Genomic DNA, 26,371 nt, shown 5'->3' with positions numbered 1-26,371 from the left:
ATATATATATATATATATATATATATATATATATGTTGCTGGGTAATGCTCAGATGATTGAGAACATAACTGATTAAATGTGTTCAAGCTGTGTCCCAATTTGTTACATGGTGTAGTATTTAAATATTTTGCTATTTAAACATATTGTTTAAGATCAGAAAATGCTGTTTAATAAAAAAATGCTGCACTCTCACTGTATGTTTCTGTAGACTGCTGGAGCAGTTTGTTGTTGCAAGATTGCACTATAGTAGGGATAAGGATGTGACCTTTCTTTGTTGTGTGATCTTTGGGTTGGAAAAAAAAAAAGAAAAACTCTGCTAGGAGTTAGTATGTTTGTAACTGTATGTGTGTTGTTATTCAGTTGATTGTTCTATGTTTTAGGTATGGGTGGCAGTGTACAATCATTGCTGTTTTGGATGAATCAATACATACTTGTTTCTGTATAGGCTTAACAGGTTTGTTAAAAAAAAAAAAAATCTTTTTTTTTTTTTTTTTTTTTTTAATTAACCTTTTCAGACAGCATTTACCCAGTTTATTAACATTTTTAAATAGAGTTATTGTAATTTCCCAGCTTTTTTGTAACATTTGCCCATCCTGAAGATGTTTTGTTCTACATTTCTTGTGGACTGTTTTAAATTCATAATGCTTTTTCTGACCTTTTGCAGATCTCTTCTCTACGGATGCAAGGGCTCCTTCTTTTGATCTTTGTCAAATACTGCCACATCCCCTTTATTCGAGACATTAAAAGCAGCTACACTAGGTCAGGATTGTATGGATACTGGGTAAGTACATTTGAGTGATTTAGCTTTAGAAAAATTATTTAGCATTAAACTATTTTAGTAAATGACTCACTTTTCCATGTACATTACCAAAAAGGAAGGTCTTGTAAGATTAATTTTATTCTTTTAGCACATTACATACTACACCCTTCATATGTTTATTGTTTTAATATGCAACACTTCTTTGAAAAGTCAGTTAAATATAGTGCTGCAAAACTGTCCTCAGCCAAGAAGAGATGAGTTTTTTGAGGCCACTTGGCATAACATATTCTAGTTTGCAAGTACTGAAGTAGTTGTTTTTTAAAAAATTTACTGCTGTATGATTTTTCTCCTTATCAGGGGAACAAAGGGGGGGTTGCCATCCGTTTGTCACTTTATGGCCACATGATTTGTTTCTTGAACTGCCATTTACCTGCACATATGGAGAACGCTAACCAGCGGCTGGACACATTTGAGAATATTTTGGAGATGCAGCAGTTTCCGGGAACAAAGTCACCAAGTATTCTGGATCACGAGTGAGTGCCTTCATACCGATCACCATGCTTTTTCTCACTAGCAAACGATGTTGCCAAAACTGACTGCATATTTAATAATTACTGTTCTTATTAAATGTTAATGAGAAAAGCATTAGATTTCATCTTGAAGTGCAGTGTTATGTATGCTCTTAAGCTAACCCAAGACAAGAGTTCTTACACGGGAAACAGGGAAGGTGCCATCAGTTGCCATGTAACAAAGCAATGTGGTAATAGTTGTATCTAAGGACATGGGGACAGACAGCTTGGGAATGTATTTGAATAAACAGTTTGGGTATTGTAGCAGATGGGAGAGAGGAATTATGAGCAGGAGAAGGGTGTGAACAATGGAAACTAACAGAGCATTAGTGAGACCCATCGAGGGGAAAAGGGCTGGTGCCTGAAACTGTACTTCAGAAAGAATGTTGGGCAGAGATAATCAATGTGGAATTTTACCGTAGATTAGAGGAAGATGCTTAATGATTTCCTTGTGTATCTTACGGTTGTATGAAGAAAGAAATGGAAGTATATATATATATATATATATATATATATATATATATATATATATATATATATATATATATGTGTGTGTGTGTGTAAGTCAAAAGTTTTTGTGGCTGGTTACGGCTTATGCTCATGTAGCACCATCCAGCTGTAACATGTGAGGGTACATCTTTAATTTCACCAGTGTTAACAGTATGGCAGTGCTTTTTAGCACAGCCGCTAATAGAGGAAAAGAAGTCACTACAATGTCTGACTGATATATGAAATAGTAGCAAACGTCTGCATGTTCTACATTGTGCAGCACCTTTAATATCTGGTTGGACACAAGGGGGCAGTAGATTCATGAAATAAAAACATATAAGGACTGTAGAATATCATACTTTTTTTAGGTAGGATTAGGTGTGACATGACGTAAGGCAATATTCCTCTGCAGTGAAGGTAGTAACCAGTTAAAATAGCCTCCTTAGAAAAATGGCATAGGCAGAAATCTTAGAGCACAAGCAGGCAATGCAGAAACACAGAAACTTGTCAGATTGCTAAGCAGTCCTCATTGATAAAACTGCATGCGTGTTGAACTTATCTAGTCAAGGGTTGATACTTCACTCCCAAGTACTGTTCTCATAGTAAAACGGAATGAAATAAGTACAAAAATGTGGCCAGAACAACAAAGCATGTTTGTTGTTAATATTTTATTGTTTTAATATTAATGCTCCTAAATGTATCCTTACTTTCACTGAGTTGTTTTATACTTTACCCCAAAATTACATGCTTGGGGAGAGCCATTATTGCATGATCGTGTTTTCCCGTCATGGCCTGTCCCCCCAGTGTGCTACACTGCGATGCCGTTTTGCCCCTTTTTTACCTTTGGGGCCCTGTCTTTATTGACAAAGAACTCACTGCCTTGAAACCTGGCTTTCTTTGACTATGTTTTGAGCCATTGTAATTTTTTTTTTAGGGATATCTCAAGCTAAAGACTGGATAAATCAAATTGTTGTCATAATTTGATCATCTATGTAGTACTAATACCACTGCTTCACTCTTAAGTGTTAAGTATTATTTGTAATGTGTTATATTACAAAGTGTATCATAAACTAGCCTACTGTAGCCATACTGATGCAATTTAGTTTCTCAGCTAGGCCATATTCTTGCCATAGTGCAGTCCTTGCCTCCGTTATGTGTCACAACCAGACAGCTATCCTAATATTTTCATCGACTTGTAATAGTAATAATCAAAATGTCTGCTTTTTATAGGTTCATAGGTGTAAGTATTAGGCTAGCTCCCCTTGCAGGCCATGTTAAGCCTAGCCAATTTCCTTTTTTTGCTCAAAGTAACCTATTCCATTTGGTTATAGATTGGCATTACCCATCCCATGGTCAATAATTATCTATTACACCTAATGAGAAAACTGGGATCATACCCTAGATAATTTGAGGAGACCAGTGCATGGGATAAAGCATTAAAGACCTGCCTTTGTCCATTAGTAGTACTTCATGCCAGTATAACTTCAGGCACAAATCCCTTTTTTGTTAGTACTAGTAAGATTAAACAGATGTTTTCCTGAGTTTTATGTCCTCTGCTGTAAAGAGTGTCTAAATTACTTGATTTTTATTAAGTCTTAATTTTAAGCTCAGGTTTCATGTGGCCTTTTCATTTCATGTTTTTAGCAAGTCAAGAATGACGGTTCACATTTCAGAAACTCAGCAGTGTTTTGATATGTTCTTTACCCTTTAACCCTTTTGGAACTGAAAGCAGTGATTGAATTACTTTGAAAATGTGAGATGCAGACTCCCTTCTGTACTTACTTGTGTATAAGTGACCTTACAAGGTAGGAGATGCTGCAGCAAATTTTAGAAGAAAACTGAGATTTTTCACAGGCTGCAGCAAATTCTAGAAGAAAATCACAGGCAGACAAAATGGAGTGCTAAGAGAGTGGTAACGTGTGTAAACAACAAACCAGGAGATGTGCGCTTAAATGCTGTTACTTTGTGTGAGGTGGTCTTGGAATTGGATTAAAAAAATCATCTTGCAATGACTATTATGGTGCAAGTCGTGTCCTTTGATTTTTTTGCTAGTCATAGGCTGTGATTTTGTTTTTTCACGTCTTCTGTTTTAACAAGTAATAGTGACTGATTCTGTTGCTGGTTTGTGGTTGACATCCCTTCCATTTGTTCAGTGACTGCCATAAATGTGAATTTTCCTTTAAAAAAATAACTAGTATGTAAGAAGCTGGAACATTATCACCAGTTGTACTCAAATAGCAATTAGTTAGACATGGTTAAATTTTGGTACCAACACTGATGATAATACATTAGAGCTCTTCAAATTAGGATACAGAATTCCGCTTTATCTTGGATCAGCAAATACATAATGGAACTAAGGCACATGACTGTACTTGGGATTTGTTCAAAACTCAAGGACGCCTTGCATTCTTCAACAAATACAGAGAAGCAAGAGGTGGCAGAACCAGAGCAGGAAAACTAAAGAATGCCACTGACCAGTCTACAAGAGAAGATCCATAATGCACTAGCATCTTTCTACAATATACTAAGCAAAAGTCTTGACAAATCCAAAAACAGCAATGATAATTTAATTTATTTAAGTGGGAATCTCACTGGACACAAGCATTCATTTCCAGGGTCTGTCTGGGCACACTGGTTAAGTGACTTGCTCAGAGTCCCACTGTTTGCAGGTGTAAGTTGATTGAATAAAACTTAGGGCAACATCATGGAGCCTGATAGCCATCTGGAGTAGAATTCAGTAGCTTGACTTAACCATCAAGTTTATATAACATATTTTTGAAGACTGCTTTCCCTGCATTATTTAGTAGTTCTCCAACAATAGTGTATCACCACAGGCCGCAAACCTTAAGCCATTATCCCACCCTCAGTTTGCCTTCTCACTACTAACAGTAAAGGAGGTAAAGTTAGTTCTCTGCAAGCTCAAACACTACACCACGTCACCATCACTGGATAGTCTTCCCTCTGCATATTTAAAGAAACTGCTTTTTATATTTCCTCCACTTACAACATTAATGAACCAAAGGCTTAAGGAGTGTCCTGCCCACACTAAACAAACAATCAAAAATAATTCTGCCGTTGAAAGGCACTAATCAGAGCAAGGTTTAGAACTTCATATCTTCGAGTTTGCTTAGACTGTTATCTTAAAACACTGAACACTTTTCACAATACATTAAGTTAACAACTTTACATGGATTCCTTTTTGGATGTAGTACCCAAACCCCTTCCATCAGAGTAGTTGAAGGTATCACAATCAAGAGTGATAAAAAGTTATAAATGGTAGCTTGTACTGCCTGTTGAGCTTCTCTCAATGGGACTCCGATGAGAAGTGGCCCACAGCCCAGCCCAGCCCGACTATCCTTGTCAACAAATAGAAATAAATAAATAAAATGTGCACCTCAGCATTATACCTGGACTTCTCAAGGCATTGGACTTTGAAAAAAACTGAATATTATTCAATAAATGTCATTTATTAGGCTTACAGGGTCACCACACTAGCAAGATTTGCCTTATAGCTGCATGGTAGCTCACAGGCAGTGATTTAGGACAATTCAACCTTCTACCAGCTCGTATCAAATTTGATAATGCTCCAGGGCCCTTTAATCTCTGTATTTTACATACAAGTTCAATCTACAAACTGATGGATTCCATTACATTCAGTATGCCAACGATTCAGTGCATATACTGTCTACATGTAGTCCAAACTTACTCATTTTAGAAATACAGACTTCTGTCTGTAACATACTGACTTTTCTCAAACAAAATATGCTGAATGTGTAAAAACTAAAAACTACGCTAACAGTATTTGCAGAAAACTTCAAAGACAATAATTCATTTACGTTACCCGCTCTTAAAAAGTGAAACTGGCAACATATTCAATTCAGTGACAATATGTGAGAGTAGCCTTAGACTGCAAACTGATTTTAAAGAGCATTCTAACTATTTAGTAAAAGACATAAACAAAAACCTTTTGTGCACTTTACAGAATAGAGATGCCTGTAATCCAGTCAACATTAGTGCTAGTTATCTCAGTTGTTATACCAAAACTATTTTAGAACACTGTTGCAATTTGTAACCCCAAGAAAACAGTAATATCTAAAATTTTGTCAGTGTACCACTAAATCGCTAAATTAGTCGCGCAGCTGCCCTCTTGAGCACACCATTGTGATATGCTATGCAAACTGAAATGTGTGACATCAGACTCAAATACATGAACCTCACATTTGCCCACAATCGTCTTTTTAAAGTTCAGTGCCCCACACTTACCTCCCTCCTCTCTTGGCACACCCTCAGCATAAATCATATCTGTTCTAGCAAATATCTAGTGCACTCTAACAGAACATCTCTTTGGATCAGTAATGGCAGCAACATCTAACTCGGTGCTGAATGGAATTTACTGCCATATGAAGTAAAATCTACCACAAGTATAAACATTATGCAGAAAAAAGAACTTCTTAATAAAACTAATCCATGCAACTATTGTGCCAGTTAAGAAACTATATTGTATTCATATATTCCAGTGTAAATAATTACATGTAGTGTCTGTATGTCATCGTTTATTATTGCTTGGTAACTCTTGTATATCTTCACAGTGTTTTTCACCTGTTCATGTCAGTTTTCTTATACTATTACTTCAATGTTTCTATTTTTAAGCATATGATTGTTTAATCCATTAGTTTAGCCTTCTCACTCACTTGATCTGCTGTAAAAATTAACTTGACTGTTCATGTTAAGAATCTGTTTATATTTGTGGCCTCCCTTGGGACTCCCTAAAAATTAGGGTTAACTCACTAAACAAAAAAAAGTTTTAATTTTTATTTTTAATTATCTAGGAGTTTATAACCAAAAATCAAATGGTGTCACTTAAAAACTCCATTGACAGCTTACTTAGAAGCTACTTAACAAAAGCTTAAGATTCAACTTCTGAAGGATATTCAGTAAAAGTGAAAACCAAAACAGCATCATATTGTGGTGCTGCATAAGCAGAGGAAATGGCTGGAACACATAGCCATAGTCTCATCCAGATGGATGCCCCTGCCATGTCACTTTTTTTTTCTTGAGATTAAAAAAAAATCTTAATTTTATTTTGAACAGATGAGCATGTTGGATGACAAGGGCCCTTCTTCCAGAATGATCCACTTGTAACAAAAATGGTTTATCTTTTGAAAGTATGCAGTGGATTAAGGCTATATGCCTCATACTATAGTGGATCTGGTTCCTTCAGTTTCCATTTGATGACTATTGCTGTGAGCAAGTCACTCCTGAAAATAAAAAGACTTGGGTGTCTATATCTGGTTAACTATACATAATATACAACAAATTAGTTTTTGTTAGGATGGACATATTCATGAAGGTCCAAAGCAAAAGTAAAATATAATACATTATACACAAGACCAAAACCTAAACACCATCAGCAATATTAGTACATCTTAGAGTCAACTACACCTTCAAACTTTTTATTTCTTTATATATTTGTTGAGTAGATACACTCAAAAATGTAGTAAGTTAAGAGAATAAGACCATTTATTTCCACAGTACACTAGTGTACAGGTGTGAAATATGTGTTTGTTTAGCATATTGATCACTGCTGCAGTATCCTTATCTATGAGTTATATCCTGACAAGAATATAACAACCAGTCAGCTTCCAAAGCTTCAAGACACCTTCCACGTGCCTAAACTGTCAGGCAGCTCAAGCAGAGCTGACTGAAAGACAAGTTTGGGAGAAAAGCTGTTCAGTGCTTTACTGCCACTGAATAATATGCTTCTCTGAGAATTTTGAAGATAGACTGTTGACTTGTGCCTTCCTTTGCTGTGCGGATAAGTTCACTTTGGGGAACGGATTTCCATTTTCTTAATTTTTCTGATGTTTTATTATTTTCTTCACGAAAGTTATTTTAAAGATAGGAGTGTTGTGATTTAATGGACTTTCTCGAGGATGTAATGTACTTTTAAGTGGAGCTTTTATTTTTTTTGTCCGTTTAAAAGTGGTGTAAAGAAACTAGAAACATTTTTTTCTGTGGAGAAATTGTTTGTTTTACTTTTGTGGGATTTTCATAGTATTTTAAAGTGCTTTTTACTGTGTTTTTCTGCCAAAAAGTAACTTTTGTAGATTGTTAGTGTTTACCAGCAATTGCTGCTTGTCTTCTTCTGGAAAGAGGGAGCATTTTCGGCTTTACCATGGAACAGACTACCGGTTCCACGGTTGATCTGTCTTTCAGCCACAAAAAGAAAAAAATTAAGGAAACATCCTTTGCAACCACAACTGGCTAGCAATTTGCCTCAGCTGTAAGTGAGTTACCCCAGATCCGTCTGGTGTAGCACCTACAGCCGCTATGGGCTGGAGATTAGCCATGACCTCTGCAGCTGTTGAGTTCCACTCAGTGGCAAGGAAGAACCACTGTTGTCATTCCTGGGAGAGGGAACAGTGAAGGTTTCCCTGCTGCATCTGAATGCTGTGCCTATACTTGGAGAAGCTGCTGCTGCCATTAGTAACACTGCCAGCCCCATTTTTCGTGTAAAAGAAGAAACAGAAAACAAAGCATGTATCTACTCCTCGTTATTGTAAAGTAGCTTCTAGTAATATAGAGAGTGGGGGTTCTTTTCCTGAAGAGATTCAAGATTCTGGATCTGAACAGGAAGATGCAGGGATGGATACAGTTTTTTTTTTCCCTCAGATTCTTATTCAGTCGGTCAATTTCTGATTCTCCTTGTAGGGGGTTCTCTTTCTCTGAGACTATTGTTAGAGTGTGCCAGTGTTTTCAGTTGGAGAATACATTAAGGTTTCTCAGTCCCTCAGAAAATACTGTGAGTTGTTACAGAAGTATTTTCCAGAACATGTACCCATTCCACCTGTTCTGTCTGCCTTAGGGGATGTGTGAGAGACTGCTTGTAGTTTTCCTGATAGTCAGCCAGCTGTACTTAAAAAGGCAGTTAGGATGTATAAAGTTCCTTAGTCTTTTAAAATTTTATACACTGTTCCCAAACCTGACCCAGCAGATATCGCTTTAGTTGATCCCACTGCTGCTAAGCACTTAGTTAATTTCATTTCTTCTCTTTCTAATAAGGATAGGAGAATTATTGATAAGTATGGGAAAAGTGTATTCTTCTGCAACTTTGATGTTCAGAATTTTGAATGGTCAGGCTAAGGTTTGTTCTGACAAATTGTGAAACTATGAGGAATATTTTATCTGCATTTTCTTGTGAGAAGGAAATCTGGGTTAAATAACTTAGTTTCTTCTATTGCACAGGTCACTACTCACGGTTTACAGTGTGTGTATGACTCTGTTAATACTTCTTCCAGGGCTATGGCCACTGGTACAGTTTTGAGGAGGTTTGCATAGCTGCATTCTCAGAACCTCCCAGATGAGGTTAAAAATTAGATTTTAAATTCCTCCTTGTATGGAGATTGTGTTTAACCCCTCTCCTGTAGAGATGATCAAAAAGTGTAATGAAGGGGTAAGCTGATCCAGAGAATCTGTAATGTTTTTCTGCCCTGATTTTCTAAAACTTTGAAGGGATTTTATATCTCCTTATCCAATTTTTGGCAAAATGCAGAATGCAGGTCCAACAAAATATAGATAGACATTTAAGAATGGTTCAAAAAAAGAAGCCTGAAATCTAGCAAAACAAACGACAGTCCAACAAGTCTGAATGACTGTCCAAGAGGTCTTGTGACCCCCCCCACTCCCAACCCGACCCCCCTTTTTTTTCTTTGAGAAACTCCAAATCTCCATTTTTCTCTTTGGCATGGATTCTGAAGATCATTCATCAAGTTACAAATGGCAGTAGGAGGAAAGCCTTCCTTTTTAAGGGGTGGGGGTGGGGAAATCATTCCTCGTCCTCCAGATCAGACTCTCTTGTTTCCACTGTTTCTTCATCACACGCAGTCCTAAGGAGTGATAGAAACAGTTCCTCTTTCCCAAGTGGAGAAGTTTTTTTTTTTTTTTATACAAGTATGTTCCTACTGCCAAAGAAAGAAAATGTTTGGAGACCAGTTCTGGATCTTTCTGTCCTATACCTGTTTGTGATAGTGCACAAATCCAAAGTGATGTCACTTCACAACCTGAAACCTCTATTCCTCTTTCAAGTTTTCTGGTAACACTAGACTTGAAAAATGTTGATCATCACATCCCTAGTCACCCAGATTTCAGACATTTCGTAAGGTTGTGTGTGTGTCTGGATCACATTTCCAAATGTCCTGAGTCACTGTTGCAGTATTGTTAAAAGATGGGCTGTAGCTCGTTGACACCCGTCCAGGGTACCATCATCTAGATGATGACCTCAGCTTGCAGACATTGCAGTATAAAGTTGGACATGCATATGAGATCCTTAGACTCTCTGGACACCAACCTGAGCACAGGTTGTTACACCTGATGGACTGTGATCATGTGGTAGCTCAGTGCCATAGCTTTGCTTATCTGATCAGATAAGTGCTTCATTGGGATCCTTCATTTCTAGACTTTTGATTGTTTTTCTAATTGTTATGTGTCACCTAGGAGTGGTAAGTGCGAGTGCATTAGACAAATTCCATATGAAAACTTGCACATTTAAGTGCCTGTTGTGTCTAGGCCCAGAACATGACTATAAATCCTGTTCCATCTGTCAGTTGTTTGTTCCTAAAATCCTATGGTCTAGGCTGTCCACACTTAATACCCCTCTTGCCTAAGAAACAACTTAAAATACCTAGAGTGGATTCTCCTGCCATCATCTCAGAATCATATGTACCCACTGAGGTGGCTGTACCCACGGAATGCTAATCATCTTGATCGTCTTTTCATGGGCCCTCTGCTGTGACTTAGCTGGAGGCCAGTACAGCTTCTGAAGCTTTGCAGACAATTGAGTCCTCCTTTAAACTGCAACTCATTATGTTGGAGGGCCCTCAAGGTATCCCTCAGATCCTTGTGTGAGAAGAGATTCTTGGTTGCCTGTTAGAAATGGGGCAAATTTTAGAACCCTCTAAGCTGCTTCAGGTGGATGTCACCCCTAGGAAGAAAAAACAAAAACTTACGCACTCCATGCCCCCTTTTGCAAACAGGGAGAAAGAATATATTGATTTTTCTCAGGGGTTATTCAAGCCAGTCATATCTCTGAAGCCACCTTCCTTTGTGACTCAGCTTTCTCAGTCTACACCACACAAACATGTCTTAGATTCCTCCTCCTCCTCTGATGAGGAACCAGACAGAGATTCTGATCTTTCTATTGACTGCTCTTCCCAGTTACACTATCCAAAACAAATTCGTCTTCTTAAGATTCCCCCCTTGGAAGGGGCCTCTTTTGGAAAAATCTTAAAGCACAATGAAGGATTTTGAATGGCAATTCAGACAGGTGTCAGAAGTGCAAAAGAGATACTGCAAGTTATTAATGATGGGCACTCGTGCTCCTCCTCCAGTTCTGCCAGTGCTAGATGCTTACCTGGATGCATTTCAAGCCAACTCTACAGCACCTAATTCTCGATCTCTTGTTCCAAAATGGCTGTACAGATTCTACAGAGTTCCTGATAAACTGAAGTACCTCTACAAAAACCCTGTGCAGACCCAGCTTGCAGTATCCCTCATCTCAGACAAACCTTCCAAGTTGCCGCCGGGCACTAATGATGTCCTTCTATTCATATGCTGCAGTATCCATAACATGAGGGAGTCTGCCTCTAGTTGACTCGTACATCTGGCTGTTATACCAAGGTTAAAATGCTATTGTGAAGGTACGTTTAATGGCCTGCTTCACACTGTACATCGGACATAAATGGACATTAGGTATAAAGCGGATGTCAGCACGCATCCACCTCAGAACTTTTCTGCTGCCTGCTTGACTGCCAGCTGCGGGTTGTCGTTCACTTTGGAAAGTCGCCTTTGTGCTTCGCTAGTGTTTCAGATAAGTACCCATAGGAGTTTTTATTATCTAAATTGCTACTGTGTTGTTTCTTGTGAGTTAATGTCAGCTAGGAAGGGCAAGTGTCAGTATGGAAGGCAGATTCCACATAATGATTCCCATGAGCTCTGTTTATTCTGTTTAGGCCCAGAACACAACTGTACGGCTTGTGATATTTGTAAGGCCTTCATCCCTAAGACCCTTAGGAGCTGTCTCTCTTCCCTTAGTTAGGCTGTACTTGGAAAATCAACGTCTTAAGCACCTTGCATGGGATATGGACTCAATGTTGGACCTTCGGAAGAGCCACAACCCAAGAAGACCAAGAAGCCTCGGCTTGACCCTACAGCTGCTCTGTTTTTTTGGGTGTCCCTCACGAGGCCAGTGAAGGCCCAAAGGCTGTATCGGAAACTACAAAATCTCATTTGACTGGTACCTTGGGGGAAGCTATCAAGGTGTCTGTTAGCACGTCCCAGAGGAATTCACAGGCGTCCAAACCAATCGCCGGCAAGGATCCACGTGGGGTTACTCAGTAATTCAAGAAGATGTTCTCTCGGACGTCATTGAATGTCAGCCGATGTCTGGCCCTCCAACTCTTCATCATATGTCGGAAGCCCCTAAGAAGAAAAAACAAAGCATATTTCTTCTGGCCAGCAGGCAATGCCCTCCGACCAAACCCCTGACTGGCAGGCCTTTACACAAGGCTTCTTTAATGCCTTTATGGCCTTATGCCAACCTCCAGCTCCTGTCCAGGCCTGCCCTCTCCACTCATGGGAAAAGGCCTGTGGAAGAAGTTTCCTCTGAGGAGGAGGACTCATCTGGGTATGAGTCATTAACTTATTCCTCACTGATTGCTTCTACTCTGGGGTATGCTAACCCAGAGGAGGAGTCTAATGGCACAGATGCTCCTGGGGGAGGACATTATATTTGGTGAGACCATTGTGCAGATGAAGGATTTTTTCAACTGGGACTGGTGTCAGGTCTCTGAGACCATGGAGTCCCCTAACCCCTCTGCCATTCCTTCTGTCTTGCCTGCTTTTTTGGATGCCTTTTCTGCTGCTTCCAAGTCCCTAGACTCCCAACCTCCAGCCACTAAATGCCCTGATAGCATCCTCAGGCACTTTATAGAATCTAAGTTTCTCTTTAAGGCTCCGTCTTCTGACCCCTCTACCATTTCTGTAGCTGCAGATAAAACTTCCAAGTTGTTACCCTCCACTTCCTTACTTCCGTTTGATAAGGAAAGTAAAATTATGGAGAGACTGGGTAAAAAAAAAGTTTATACATCTGCCACTCTGGCTTTCAGAGCCATGAATTACCAAACCCATATGGTTAAATATTTCCTGGCTCTTATGGCAGATGCTATGAAACTCATTTCAGAACTACCAGATGCCCCTAACAAGGCCAAAATATCTAGCATTTTTAAATCCTGCAGCCAGGTTTTAGGCACACCATAAAATGTAGTTACGATGCTGTGGAGGCCTCAGCCAGAGCAGCAGCATCAGGGTCTGTCTTAAGGAGGTATTCATGGCTTAGGTTGCAGCCTTTGCTAGATGATATCAAAGCCAAGCTTATGGATGCACCTTTAGACAACAAGGCTTTATTTGATTCTGCAGCTGCAGATCTCTTTAAAGTCCTTCAGGAAAAAGGGAAGGAGCTACAAATCTTAGGCACATTTTTGTTTCTCCTGTTCCCTGCTTCCAGAGGAATTATCCAACTAGGACCACCTTTGGGAGAAGGTCCTCTTAGTATCACACTCCCAAGGGGGGAAAAGGATACCAGAAAAATAGGCCCCGACTAGATCTTCCCCTTCCACATTATCTCAAAAGCAGTCCTTTCAGGCAAAACCTGGTAGCCTGTGACTACCAGGCCCTGAACCCCTCTACTCCTCTCTCTCTTCACCTATCCCTGTCTGTCCCATCTTGGAAACCGATAGCCCAGGACTCTTGAGTCCTTGCCATTATCGCACAAGGCTGTTTCATGGTTTGGGAATCCATGCCAACCTTCAGAGGTATCCCACAACCCCCTCAGGACCAAACGGCTTTCTTTCCTCCAGTCCTGTATTCCCTGCTATCCCAGGGTACCAAGAGGTGCCTCCAAATGAAAAGGGAAAAGGGTTCTACTCCAGGATGTTTCTAGTTCCCAGGAAAGAAGGCCGCTGGAGGCCTATCTTAGATTTATCTCATCCAAACACCTTTCTGAAAGTCCCTACTTTACACATGCTAACTCTTCCTACACCCCTTCCCCTGATTCTTCGTCAGGCATACATGGTGTCATTGGACATAAAAGATGCTTATCTTCACATTCACATCCGTCTATGTTTCAGGAAATTCCTGTGGTTCTCTGTGGATTCTTCTCACTTTCAGTTCTCTGCTTTGCCATTTGGTCTTTCTGCGGCCCCCAGAGTTTTCACAAAATGTTTGGCCCCCATCTTGCCCTTCTGCAGAATGCAGGGTATTCAAATTTTTCCTTGCCTGGACGACCTCCTTATCCAGGCTTCATCCCAAAAGTTGGTGAAGGAGCAGTTGGGCTACACTATGTCCCTTCTGAGGGGACTGGGGTTTACCATAAACCTTCAGAAATCTACTCTGACCCCCTCCCAGGACCGTGTCTTCCTGGGCTGCAAAATTCTAACAATCTAAATAATGGCCTACCTACCTCCAGAAAAAAATCCTCTCTCCCCACTTACTTTCAGGAACTAATTCCACTACAATCTCTGACTGCCAGAGTTCATATGACTCCTGGGATTCATGGCTTCCACTATTCCCATGGTACCCTTGATAAGGCTACACATGAGGACATTTCAGTGGTTCCCTAGAACAGTCTGGAAACAACACCTTCACCCTCTGGAGTTTGTGCTTCCACTCTTGCCCTGCTTAACAAAATAATTACAGTGGTGGATTTCACAGGTTACAAAGAATGCAGACCTTCCCCTCCATCCACTCCCCCCCCAACCAGGATCTGTACACAGATGTCAGACATGGACTGGGGTGCAACTTTAGGGAATTGGAGGGTGAGAGATGTCTGGACCCCCCCCCCCCCAAGTCAAGGGAACATATCAACAAAGAAATGAGGGCTTTCATTTTTGCTTTAAAATTTTTCAAGTCCAGAATCCTACCAGGAGTGCTGAGATGGTACACAGACAACACCACAGCCCTCTGGTACATCAACAAGCAGAGAGGGAAAAAGTCCTACATCCTTTGCAGATTGTCTCTGTATGAGTGGAAGATTGCTCAGCTCAACAGAGTCACGTTTCTGTACAGGCTCTATGTCCTTCTTTTCTCATGTTACAGTATTCATTACAGTGGAGAGGTTGTGCCATCCGGACAGTATACCAAAGACTCCTGGAGGGTACATGTGACGTCCCTTGTCAGGGCCATAAACCAACATAGGGTATAAAAGTGATGTCTGCATGTACCCTCTTCAGGATATTTCTGCCGCAGTGAATGTCGGACTCTTGTTTGCCAGTTCCGAAAGCAGATTGCGTTTTCAGATGACTGGTTAAAGTTACAGCTCCAGACTAGACGACTGCTTCATCAACTGATAAAGATAAGTGCCCTGTTGGGTTTTTCTTTGCCTTTTGATTACTATTAAGAAGTACGTCAACTAGAAGAAAATCAGAGATTATGACGTCGAGGAAGAAGGCCAAGAAAATCAGGCTGGAATCTCACGCTGTGCCTTAGGCATCTGAGCAAATTCTTGAGGCTGATGAAAGCCTGGGATCTTCTCAGACCTCCGTTTCCAAACCAGGCCCAGGAACCTGAATGGAAGCTGGGATTGGCGGAAACTTTAGGTACGTCTGCTGAGGCTAATCGGTCATCAGATCCTGATGGCGGAGGGGAACCATGACTCATTCAGTCGGAGGGTCCTGCTCCTACGCTTCCACCCAAACAGACGTCAGCTCCGATTATTTCTCCACCGGCTACCCCTTTGAAGAAAAAACAAAAAGTAAGGCATCCTGAGCCTTAACTGGTTCCTGGATGGGAAGTATTTTCACAAAGTCTCTTTAATAGGTTCATAGGTTCATACTAGGCTATCAGCCCGAGGGCATTTATAAGCCTAGCCCCCCTTTAGTTTGGAGAAACTATGCCCATTATTTTGCTGTGCCTCTGTCGAGCAGTGACACTGAGGTAACCCCTGGGGTGTATCTGCGATCTCCCATCTATTGGTCAAGATTCCTCTTGAACAAGGCCAGCGAGGTGCTCTGCCTCACATAAACCGGGATTTTGTTCCACAGCATAGGGAGTCTTTGGGTGATGAATCTATCCCTCCAGCACATCCTATTAATAACTGTGTCGAGGTTTAAGTCTCTTGTGGCTCTGAGGGATCTAGATTTTGAGATGAAGCATGTTTATCAAATCTGGGTTTGACATGGCCTTGTATGTCAGGCATAGGTCACCTCTGAGCAAGCGGTAAGCAACTGAATATAACTGGAGTTCTTTCAGTCGGGCAGCATAAGACAGATTTTTGAGACCCTTTATCTTTTTGGTGAGGAACTTTTGTGGCCTCTCCAGCTGCTGCAAGTGTCGGGTCAGATACATTCATGGGGCATTGTACTCGATCATTGGTCTGATGAGTGATGAGTATAGGAGACTATGACTTCCCTTGATCTAGATGTGAATCCCTTCATGATAAGGTGGGCAATGTAGAAGGTCTTCCTAACTACTTTAGCAATATGAGTGTCGAATGAAAGGCTACTGTCAACCTGGGTTCCCAGGTCCCTAATAACTTCTGTGTTCAGGGAATTGCCACCTATATGGTAGCTAGGGGTAACCTTATTTTTCCCGAAGGGTATGACTATGCATTTCTTGGCATTTAACTTTAGGCCATGGCTCTGGCACCAGTTATCCGTTTCTGTGAGACCCTTCTGAAGGATATCTGTGTCGGATGTGTTTTCAACTACGGCCCAGTTTGCAGTCATCTGCAAACTTTGTCAGCCATAACCCTCCTGTGTTTGCTTGTACTTCAGAAAAGTAGATGCCAAACAAGAGTGGGCCCAGGACTGAGCCCTGTGGGACACCACTTGTGACAGGCTTTGAGTCTGACATGGCGCCAGCAACTCTGACCCTGTGGGTTCTGTCACTCAGCCAGTTTGCAACCCATCTTGTAATGTATGGGTTTACATTTAAGTTGATGAGTTTTTCAATGATACCCGAGTGAGGTATTGTATCAAAAGCCTTCGCCAGGTCTAGGTAGGCTGTATGGACTGCCTTTCCAATGGCCTTGGTGACTGTTTCAAAAGTCAACCAAGTTTAGAAGGCATGATCTGCCTTTGACAAAGCCAAACTGGGTTGGATCCAAAGTCTGCAAGTTCCCTATGTCTTTATTTATGAGATCCATTATGATCCTCTCCATGGCTTTGCAGATAAGGCTTGTCAAGCTAATGGGATGGTAATTTCCAGGGTCGGTGGAGGCACCGCCTTTGTGGAGTGGGACCACAGTCGCCAGCCCCACCTCCTGGCAATGTGCCGGAGGTGAGACTAAGATTAAACAGCTGTCCTAACTGTGGGTTTAATTCCTCGTTGAGTTCATGGAGCACACAGCCGGGGACACCATCAGGTCCCATGGATGCTGTGTTCTTCGTCTTGGAGAGAGCACTTCTCACCTGGGCGTAGAGATGTTTGGCGGGCTACAATCATTTGGTATAGATATCTCTCCTTTAGGGGAGGTGAGAAGTTTGCACTGAACCTTTCAGCCAGTATGTTGGCAATGTCTGTAGGATCAGTAATCTTCACATCATTTTGAAGTAATTCTGAGCATATCTGGGAGTTTCCTCCTAGGTTTCTGACATAGCTAAAGAATGCCTTATGGTTGTCTTTAGAGTCCTTAGCTATTTTTCTCAAAATTAGCTTTGGATGATTTTATGAGAGCTCTTAGCTTTTACTTATAGTGATCAGCGGTGTCTTACCTTTTAAGGATTTTGCTCTATCTTGTAGTAGCTTTCTCCTTTGTTGTAGAGTTTGTTTATGGCTGGGGTCCACCAGACTGGACGCTTGCCTTTGGTACAAAGAGTCTTTGTTTTGCTTGGGATTGCCTGATCCATGCAGCCTGCAGGTGCTGGTAGAAGGCATTTGTAAGTGATTCAGCGGTTTGAGTAATGTTAACCGGCTCAGGGGCCTTAAAGGAGACCACACTAGTCTTTAGAAGTGTGAAGTCGGCAGTTCTTTACTGTGGTCTTTTCATTTCGGTGGGGGGATGAGGACCTCCAGCAAGATTAGTTTGTGATCAGATCTCACCAGTGAGGTATACTTCCGCATTGAACATTGTGCTCCCATGTTCGTGATGATGAGATCAAGTATGTTTTCTCCTCTTGTGGGATGGTGACTAGTTGTTCCATGGCATTTGAGTTTATGAATTCCAGGAACTTTTGGGCTAGAGTGTTTGGGCTTGAGTAGTGTTCCCAGTCTATATTAGGGTAGTTGAAGTCACCTAGTATGATGGTGTTCGGAGATACATTTATCCCTCCAGTGTTTTCAGGAAGGCCATATGAGGTTCCTGAGTTTGCGAGGGTGGCCTGTAACATGCTACAAATTGCAGAGCAGTCTTGCCTATGGTTAATTGCACCTGGATGGTTTCCTGCCACCAATCTTGAGGTGTGGGTGTCCTTGATGAATATGGATACCCTCCTCCTTTCTTGGTATTGTCCAGGAAACCTGATAGTGCTGGGGTGCTCTCAGGAGCCTTGAACCAGGTTTCTGTCACAGCACAGTGCATGCATCTTGAGGTTGAGACTTCTGGCATTGAGCAGCATTACCCTTAGTTTTTTTTCTTTGTTTTGTTCTAGGGTGGTAGGTTTAGAATTTGAGCCTTGCCTAAAAAGGCACTATGGGGTGGCAAGAGCCGCTTGTCCAGCATGTCATCCCAGGCAGACAGACATTGGATCCCCTTTGAATGACACCAGAGTTTAAGCCAATTGTTAAAGCTGATCATCTTATCTCTGTATTGTGGCATCATTCTTGGTGAAGGTAGGATACTGCTCAAGGTCAGGGTCATACCTGCTTATAATCAGAGAGTTTCATGTAGTCCAAGGAGGTACGCCTCCAGGGTCGCACACCAGCAGTGGACAAATGATTGAGTCGTTGTACCTGCTGTTGAGAGAGACCTGAGTGCATGTGCATGCGTGATTGGAGCACCCAGACAGCTTACTGTGACCTTCTCCTTACTCAGTCTGGTGAGCGTGTGCCACTGTGTGACTATGGAGTCACCAATGACTAGTGTGTCTGGGACTGCTTGACACTCTGACTGTGTGGTCTATGTGTTGCAGGTGTTGTGTTCTGATTTTGATCAGAGCCTCCGAGTATGTCTTTGTGTGTTTATGTGTATGATTTGAGGTTGTGATGGTATTATGTGAGACTGGGTCTATAGTGTGTGTGTACCTTTCCCTCCTGTCTGGTCATGCCAGTCCTATGTTGAGAGAGCTCAGCCTCCATGCTAGAAGGAATAGACAGCTATACAGATAGAGAATAGTCTACTTGGGAGTCAAGTAGAGATAATTTATAGTTGTAGGATACACTAAATAGGACAGTAGTATACTTTGAGGAAGGTAGTTTTAAGGGAAAATTTGAAGAGTGGACTTTAGGTAGCCCTAATAGTTTAAATCTGATTTATAGAGGACGTACTCCCCACTCCCTGGTGAGTAAATGGAGGAACACAGAAACCAAATAATGCATTTCAGGCCTTGCAGACACAGTTACAACCTGGCACCTCTCCTCAACCCCCTTTAGAGATATCAGAGGAAGACTACTCCTTTTCAGAGGAGTCTATTACTTATGAATCACAAATAGACTACCCCAAGGATTTCATTACCCCAGAGGAGGAGGACTTATTTTCTCCTGAGTCTCCAGGGGAAGAATTCACCTTTGGAGACGCAATCTCCCTCATGAGGGAACATTTTAAGTGGCAGGCATCAGAAGTATCTCACACCAAGAAAAGGTACTTTGACCTATTACAAATGGAAAAACCGTCTCCTTCTGCTGTGCCCCCCTTGCTACCTGCTTCCTAGGATGCATTCTTGGCTGCTTCTCAGTCCCCAGACTCACAACCACCAGCCTCAAAATGTCCGGACCATTTCTATAAGGTTTCTCAGGAAACCCAGTTCCTTTTTAAAAATCCTCCAGCAGACCTAGCAGTTATTTCAGTCTCTGCTGACAAAACATCAAGACAATTGCCTTCTGCTGCTTTCTACCCCATGGGTAAAGACAAATTCATGGACAGACTAGGGAAGAAAGTTTATACTTCTCCTACTCTGGCTATAAGAGCTCTCAACTGTCACACACACACATGGCTAGGTATGTTCTGGATACCATCACCAAAGCTTCTACCCTCCTCTCTGAGGCTCCTGACTCTCCCATTAAAGCCCAAATCAACACCCTACTTTCCACAGCATCCCAAGTGACTAGGCACTCCAAGTGCAGTTGTGATGCTGTGGAAGCCTCATCAAAATCTGCTACATCAGGATCAGTTTTGAGGTGATATTCCTGGGTGAGACTACAACCTCTCCCTATGGATGTACAAACAAAATTGCTTGACACACCCCTGGACAATAAGGTCCTGTTTGGCCAAGCCTCAGCAGAGCTTCTCAAATCCCTTCAAGAAAAGGGAAAAGAACTACAAAACCTTAAACATTTAGTGGTATCCCCTATACGCAGATACCACGGGAACTACCAACAAAAACCTTCCTTTGTTAGAAGACAGTCCTCACATCCAGCTCCTCAGTCAAAGGGGCATAGACAACCAAGGAAAAGCTCTACTCCCAGGGTTCCCACCAACTCTTCCACCACACCCTTTCTGAGTCAGTCTGACCAAACCAGACCACCTACACTGTGACTTGCCACCCTTTAAACCCAAGCATCCCCCTATCCCTTCATCTCACCCTCTCCCTACCCTCCTGACGGATAATTACATCAGAATAATGAGTCCTCTCCATCATTCAGAGGGGATATTTCATGACTTGGTGGATGCTACCATCCTTTCAGGGTATTCCTCAACCACCTACAAACCAAACTCATCTTTTTCCACTCATCATTTAACAACCTCTAGCTCAGGACACCATAGAACAGGTACCCTACCCACAAAAAAACATAGGCTTCTACTCCAGAATGTTTTTGGTACCAAGGAAAGACAGTCCATTTAGGCCAGTTCTAGACTTATCTTTTCCTAAACCTCTTTCTCAAGGTACCCAGCTTCAAAATGAATACCTTACCCCTGGTGTTACCACTCATACCAACCCAGGCTTTCATGGTAGCTCTGGATTTGAAGGATGCCTACCTGCACATTCCTATACATCCAGGTTACAGGAAATTCCTCTGCTTTGCAATAGATTCTTGCCATTTTCAATTCTCTGCCTTGCCCTTTGGACTCTCCACTGCTCCTAGAGTGTGCACAAAGTGTCTAATGTCCCTCGTTGCTCACTGCAGGACTTGTATGCAGATATACTCATATCTAGATGATCTGCTCATTCTTCATCAAGACCACCAAGTCTTTCTACTCCACCTACAACAGGTGATTTCCACCCTAACTCAATTAGGGTTTACCATAAACCATGAAAAGTCTCACCTGACCCCCCTCTCAAGACCTGGTTTTCTTGGGATGCAGGATCAGAACAGACAGAATGAAAGCCTTCATTCCAGGCCAAAGAATCCTAGACCTTTGTCTATACTTCATAAACTCCTTACATACTCCTCCTTGTCAGCTCAGGAATTCCTAAGAATGTTAGGCCACATGGCATCCCTTATACCCATGTTGCCTCTGGCAAGACTCCACATGGGAAAAATCCAATGGATCCTAAAAAACTTATGGAGCCAACATTCCCAGCTCCTGGACTCACCCCTTCCCCTACTTCAGTGTCTGAAGAAGGAACTCCAATGGTGGGTATCAGCACTTCACCTCAACCAGTGAACCCCCCTACAGGTTCCAGCCCCCTACAACAGGTCTCCACAGATGCATCAGACTTGGGGTGGGGTGCAGTGCTACTAATAAACCAGAATCAATTCTCTGTGCAAGCAGATGGTCCAACCTAAGACAAAAGGACCATGTCAGCATCAAGGAAATGAGGCCACTACTGTTAGCCCTACTAACATTCAAATCAGCTCTTCAGCCAGGAACCCTGAAAGTGATCACAGACAATATGACTGTCCTGTGGTACATAAACAAGCAGGGGGGAATCAAATTCCTACCCTCTGTGCAGCCTGGCCATCCAGATATGGAACCTAGCATCATCACTCCAGATTCATCTGGTAGAAGTGTATATTCCCTCAACAGAGAATGTTATGGCAGACACACTCAGCAGAACATCAGCTCCCTCTCACGAATGGATACTTCACAGAGAGGTATTCCTGGATCTTATCCACAGGTGGGGTATTTCACAAGCAGATCTATTTGCCTCCCCCAGAACAGACAGATGCCCAGATTCTGCACAAGGGACCGACACCCACAAGCTTAGAAATTGTACGCCTTCTCCTTTTCTTGGGAGGAAAGGTACCTCTATGCCTTCCCTCCCTTCACTATGATTCAGAAAGTCCTCCTAAAAATACAGAGGGACAGACCCAAAATCCTGCTGGTGACCCCCATTTGGTCAAGACAGCATTGGTTTCCCCTTCTCCACCTACTAGTCAAGGGCAGTCATCACAGGTTACCCCACCAAATAGACCTGCTCACACAGGACAGGGGATCTCTACTACACTTTCAGGTGAACAATCTGAAACCGACCTTATGGGTGATGGTGTTCTAATCCCCTACAGACACCTATACTCAGAGGACATACTCAATATTCTGCAGGAGGCCAGAAAACCTAGTACCAGGAGAAATTATGTATATAATGGAACAGATTCTCCATATGGTGTCCGTGGAAAAAAACAGGACCCTCTGACTACTTCTATACTTATGGTCCTTTCCTATTTGTGTGAGCTACTTCACTCAGGACTAACTTACTCTTCAGTCAAAGTCCATTTATCTGCCATCTTTGCTTGTCTGCCCATATCACCTCCTCTGGCTTCCAGACTGGAAGTTAAGCTTTTTCTGAAAGGAGTACTTCATATCAGACCCCCCAGAAAGCCTACACCTCCTCCTTGGGACCTGAATTTTGTACTAGAAAAACTTACATTGCCACCTTTTGAACCAGCTCATTCAGTATCCCTGAAACTATGCACCCTGAAAACAGTTCTACTGGTGGACCTCACCTCCGCCAGGAGGGTATCAGTAATACAAGCCCTTATGGCTACCTCTCCTTATCTTATGTTCCGCAAGGACAGGTGCCCTCAGAACCAACCCCTCCTTCATGCCTAAGGTGGTTAATGAACTATCATTAAACCAGACCATTAACCTACCGGTTTTCTACCCTCATCCACAAAATTTCTCAGAGAGGACTACCCATTCCTTGGATGTCCACAGGCAACTGAGGTACTACTTAGACAAAACCAGACTTATCAGCAAGTCTGACCAACTATTCATCTCCTTCCATCCGAGAGTTTTAGGGAAGGTAGTATCCAAGCAGACCATTTCGTTATGGATCTCAAAATCCATTGGCATGTGCTATTCCTCTCGTGGAAAATCCGTGCACGGTCATGTCAAACCTCACTCTACCAGGGCAGCTGCCTCCTCAGCTGCCTTTTTCAAAGGGATTGACTATGCTTCCATTTTAGAAGCTGCCACTTGTGACTTTGGTTCACACCTTTATCAAACATTACAAACTAGACCTAGCCTCCAGAGCAAGAGCGGGGTTTGCCAGGTCAATTCTCCAAGGCCTCATTAACCAGGGAACCCAATCCTCCACCCAGGCTCAAACCTAAAGCTCTGGTACTCTCCTTACTGTAATGAATACTGCAACATGAGAACAGAAGGACATAGAATAGTTCTGTAAGAACTTTCCATAACCTTAGATGTCCTTCTCTTCCATGTTGCAGTATTTAGTCCCACCCACCTGCCCCTCTTCCTTACCTTACTAACATACCATGGCCTACCTGTGGGGACATAGTCATTCTCTCCTCCAGTCTCTCCACTAAACACAGCCTACCTACTACCCTAGGTGTAGTCTACATGCAAGTCTAAGGGTCTCCCTATTATCACCCTCTGTTAACCCACAGGAGTAGTACTGTATGCGGCAGTTCATTCTGAAGATAGTACGTGCAAACATCACTTTTATACCGTACGTCGGTTTATGACCCTGACAAGGGGCATCACACATACTATCCAGGAGCAAAGACTTTGGTATACTGGCCGGATGGCGGCACTGCAGGCAGCAACCTCCCCACTGTAATGAATACTGCAACATGGAAGAGAAGGGCATGTAAGGCTATGGTAAGTTCTTGCACAACTATTCTTTACATCCCATCAATTCAGAATATGATGGCAGATTCATTAAGCAGGTCCATGACTCAGTCCCACAAGTGGATGTTAAACAGAGATGTGTTCCTGTACCTGGTTCATCAGTGGGGTACTCCACAGGTAGATCTTTTTGCCTCCCCCATGAACAGACAGCTTTCCAAATATTGTACCGTTATTCCCTCCCCTGGGACATGGAAGGTGGACACGCTTTCCTTTCCTTGGAATGGGATGTTTGTGTCTGCATTTCCCCCGTCCCTCTTATTCAGAAAGTGCTGCTGAAAATTCAGAAAGAACAATCAAAACTCTTGACTTCCTTTTGGCCAAGACAGCATTGGTTCCCCCTTCTTCATCACCTAGCCAAGGGTAGTCACCCCAAGTTACCCCTCAGGATGGACCTACAAGGGAACTCTAATACACCTTCAAATGTCCACCCTAAACCTAACTCTGTGGATGATAGGGCTTTGATTCCCTTTAGACACCTTTACACTGCGGACGTGCTACAGGTTCTGCAGGAGGTCAGAAAACCCACCACCAGAAAAATCCTATCTATCCAAATGGAAAAGGTTTGAAACAAAACTGATAGCAGCCACGAATCACCAAACTTGCTATGAGCACTTAAAGTGAAATCAAAGTGTGCAAAAACACAGCTTTATTTAGCGCTTTCATCCGAATATAACAGACTTCTTCAGAATACTAGAATCAATGACCACATAAATCTTAAATACTCTTTTTTTTAAACTGCGCTCATATAGAGTGTAGTTACTATTGTCATTTTAGTAAAGTAAGGCATATTGAATGTTGGTTTCAGCTTTCTTTGCTGTTATTTAATATGCAGTAGGTTTAAAACACATCATTTCTTGTTTTATGTCTTTAAGAGAATTCACCTTGTGTTTTTAAAATGTATCAGTTGGGTTTTTATTGAATTATTTTATCACATGACTGATTGAATGAGAGTATTTAAGATTTATGTGGTCATTGATTCTAGTATTCTGAAGAAGTCTTTGTTATATTCTGACACTTTTATTTCACTTTTTTGAGTGCTCATAGCAAGTTTGGTGATTCGTGGCTGCTATCAGTTTTGTTTCAAATGGAAAAGGTTTTCTGTCTGGTGTCTAAAAGACACTTTACAACCACTGTCTGTGGAGCCGCCAGTGGTTCTGTCTTACCTGTGTGAACTGCTGAAAAGTGGCTTGTCATACTCTTCCATCAAGGCACATTTTTCTGTCATCTCAGCATGTTTACCTTTGACTCCTTCCTTGGCATCCAGGTTGGAAGTCAGGTTGTCCCTGAAAGGAGTTCTGCACATCAGACCACCAATGAAATCAATTCCTCCTCCATGGGATCTCAAATTTGTGTTGGAAAAGCTTACTGTAGCTCCTTTTGAACCAGCTAAGGCCTCTTCTGTACAACATTGCACATAGAAAACTGTTCGCCTGGTGGCTATTACCTCAGCCAGAAGGTTTTCTGAACTTCAAGCTCTCATGGCATCTTCTCCTCTCACAGTTTTCTATCGGGACAGGTTATGTCTACATACCAACCCATCCTTCATGACTAAGGTAGTGACTGAGCTATCACTGAATCAGGCTGTAAATCTCCATACTTTCTTCCCATCTCCGCAATCATCTAATGAAAGGATCCGTCACACTTTAGATGTGCACAGACAGCTCAGATACTACTTGGCAAAAACCAAGTCCATCCGTAAGTCTGATGGGCTTTTTATTTCGTATCTGCCAAGAGCTCTGGGACATCCTGTTTCCAAGCAAACTATTTCCTCCTGGATTTCTAAAGCCATTATCTTCTGTTACACTGCAAATGGGAAGGATCTTCCTTCTCGTGTTAAGGCACACTCTACTAGAGCTGTGTCTTCTTCTGGGCCCTTAAAGGTTTGGATGCAGCTTCAGTTTTGGAGGTAGCTACATGGTCACATGTAGCTTCACACTTTCGCCAACCACTACAAATCGGATATCATCTCCAGGTCCAGAGCAGGATTTGCCAGGGGTATTGTGCATAGATTTGTGGAAAATGTCTCTGCTCCTCCTCCTAATCCCTCTTCTGCATGAGCTTTGGCATTCTCCTTCATGTTATGGATACTGCAGCATAAGCTAAAGTGGAGGAAGTATAGACTTTCTTACCCCATTGCTCGCCTGTCCTTCTCAATGGGGAGAAAGAATAGTTGTGTAAAATCTTACCATAGCCATCGATGTCCTTATCTTTTATATGCTGCAGTATAGTTTCCCTCCCTGGCTTCCCCCTGATACTTACCTGACCTCTGGATACTCACTCCCTTCAGGCTGGTGCTTGGCAGCATTCGGTTCTGAGGTGGGTGCATGGTGACATCCTCTTTATACCCAACTTCCATTTATGGCCAATGTACG

General features: G+C 42.1%; 1 protein-coding gene across 4 annotated transcripts in view; it reads left to right on the top strand.

The window, feature by feature from the left end:
• Nucleotides 1-26,371, top strand: part of INPP5K (inositol polyphosphate-5-phosphatase K) — a 1,033,350-nt gene that overhangs the window by 410,026 nt on the left and 596,953 nt on the right. For all 4 annotated transcript variants that reach the window (XM_044054345.1, XM_044054348.1, XM_044054347.1 and 1 more), the window contains exons 5-6: nucleotides 666-782; nucleotides 1,119-1,294. In XM_044054345.1, the coding sequence (XP_043910280.1) occupies nucleotides 666-782; nucleotides 1,119-1,294 (293 nt within the window). The remainder of the gene's footprint in view (nucleotides 1-665; nucleotides 783-1,118; nucleotides 1,295-26,371) is intronic.

This window comes from Protopterus annectens, chromosome 13.part0, assembly GCF_019279795.1.
Source record: "Protopterus annectens isolate FY-2018-M chromosome 13.part0, PAN1.0, whole genome shotgun sequence".
Taxonomy (NCBI): domain Eukaryota; kingdom Metazoa; phylum Chordata; order Ceratodontiformes; family Protopteridae; genus Protopterus; species Protopterus annectens.
The sequence above is the reverse complement of the archived record's forward strand: the minus strand, read 5'-3'. Positions and strand labels throughout refer to the sequence as shown.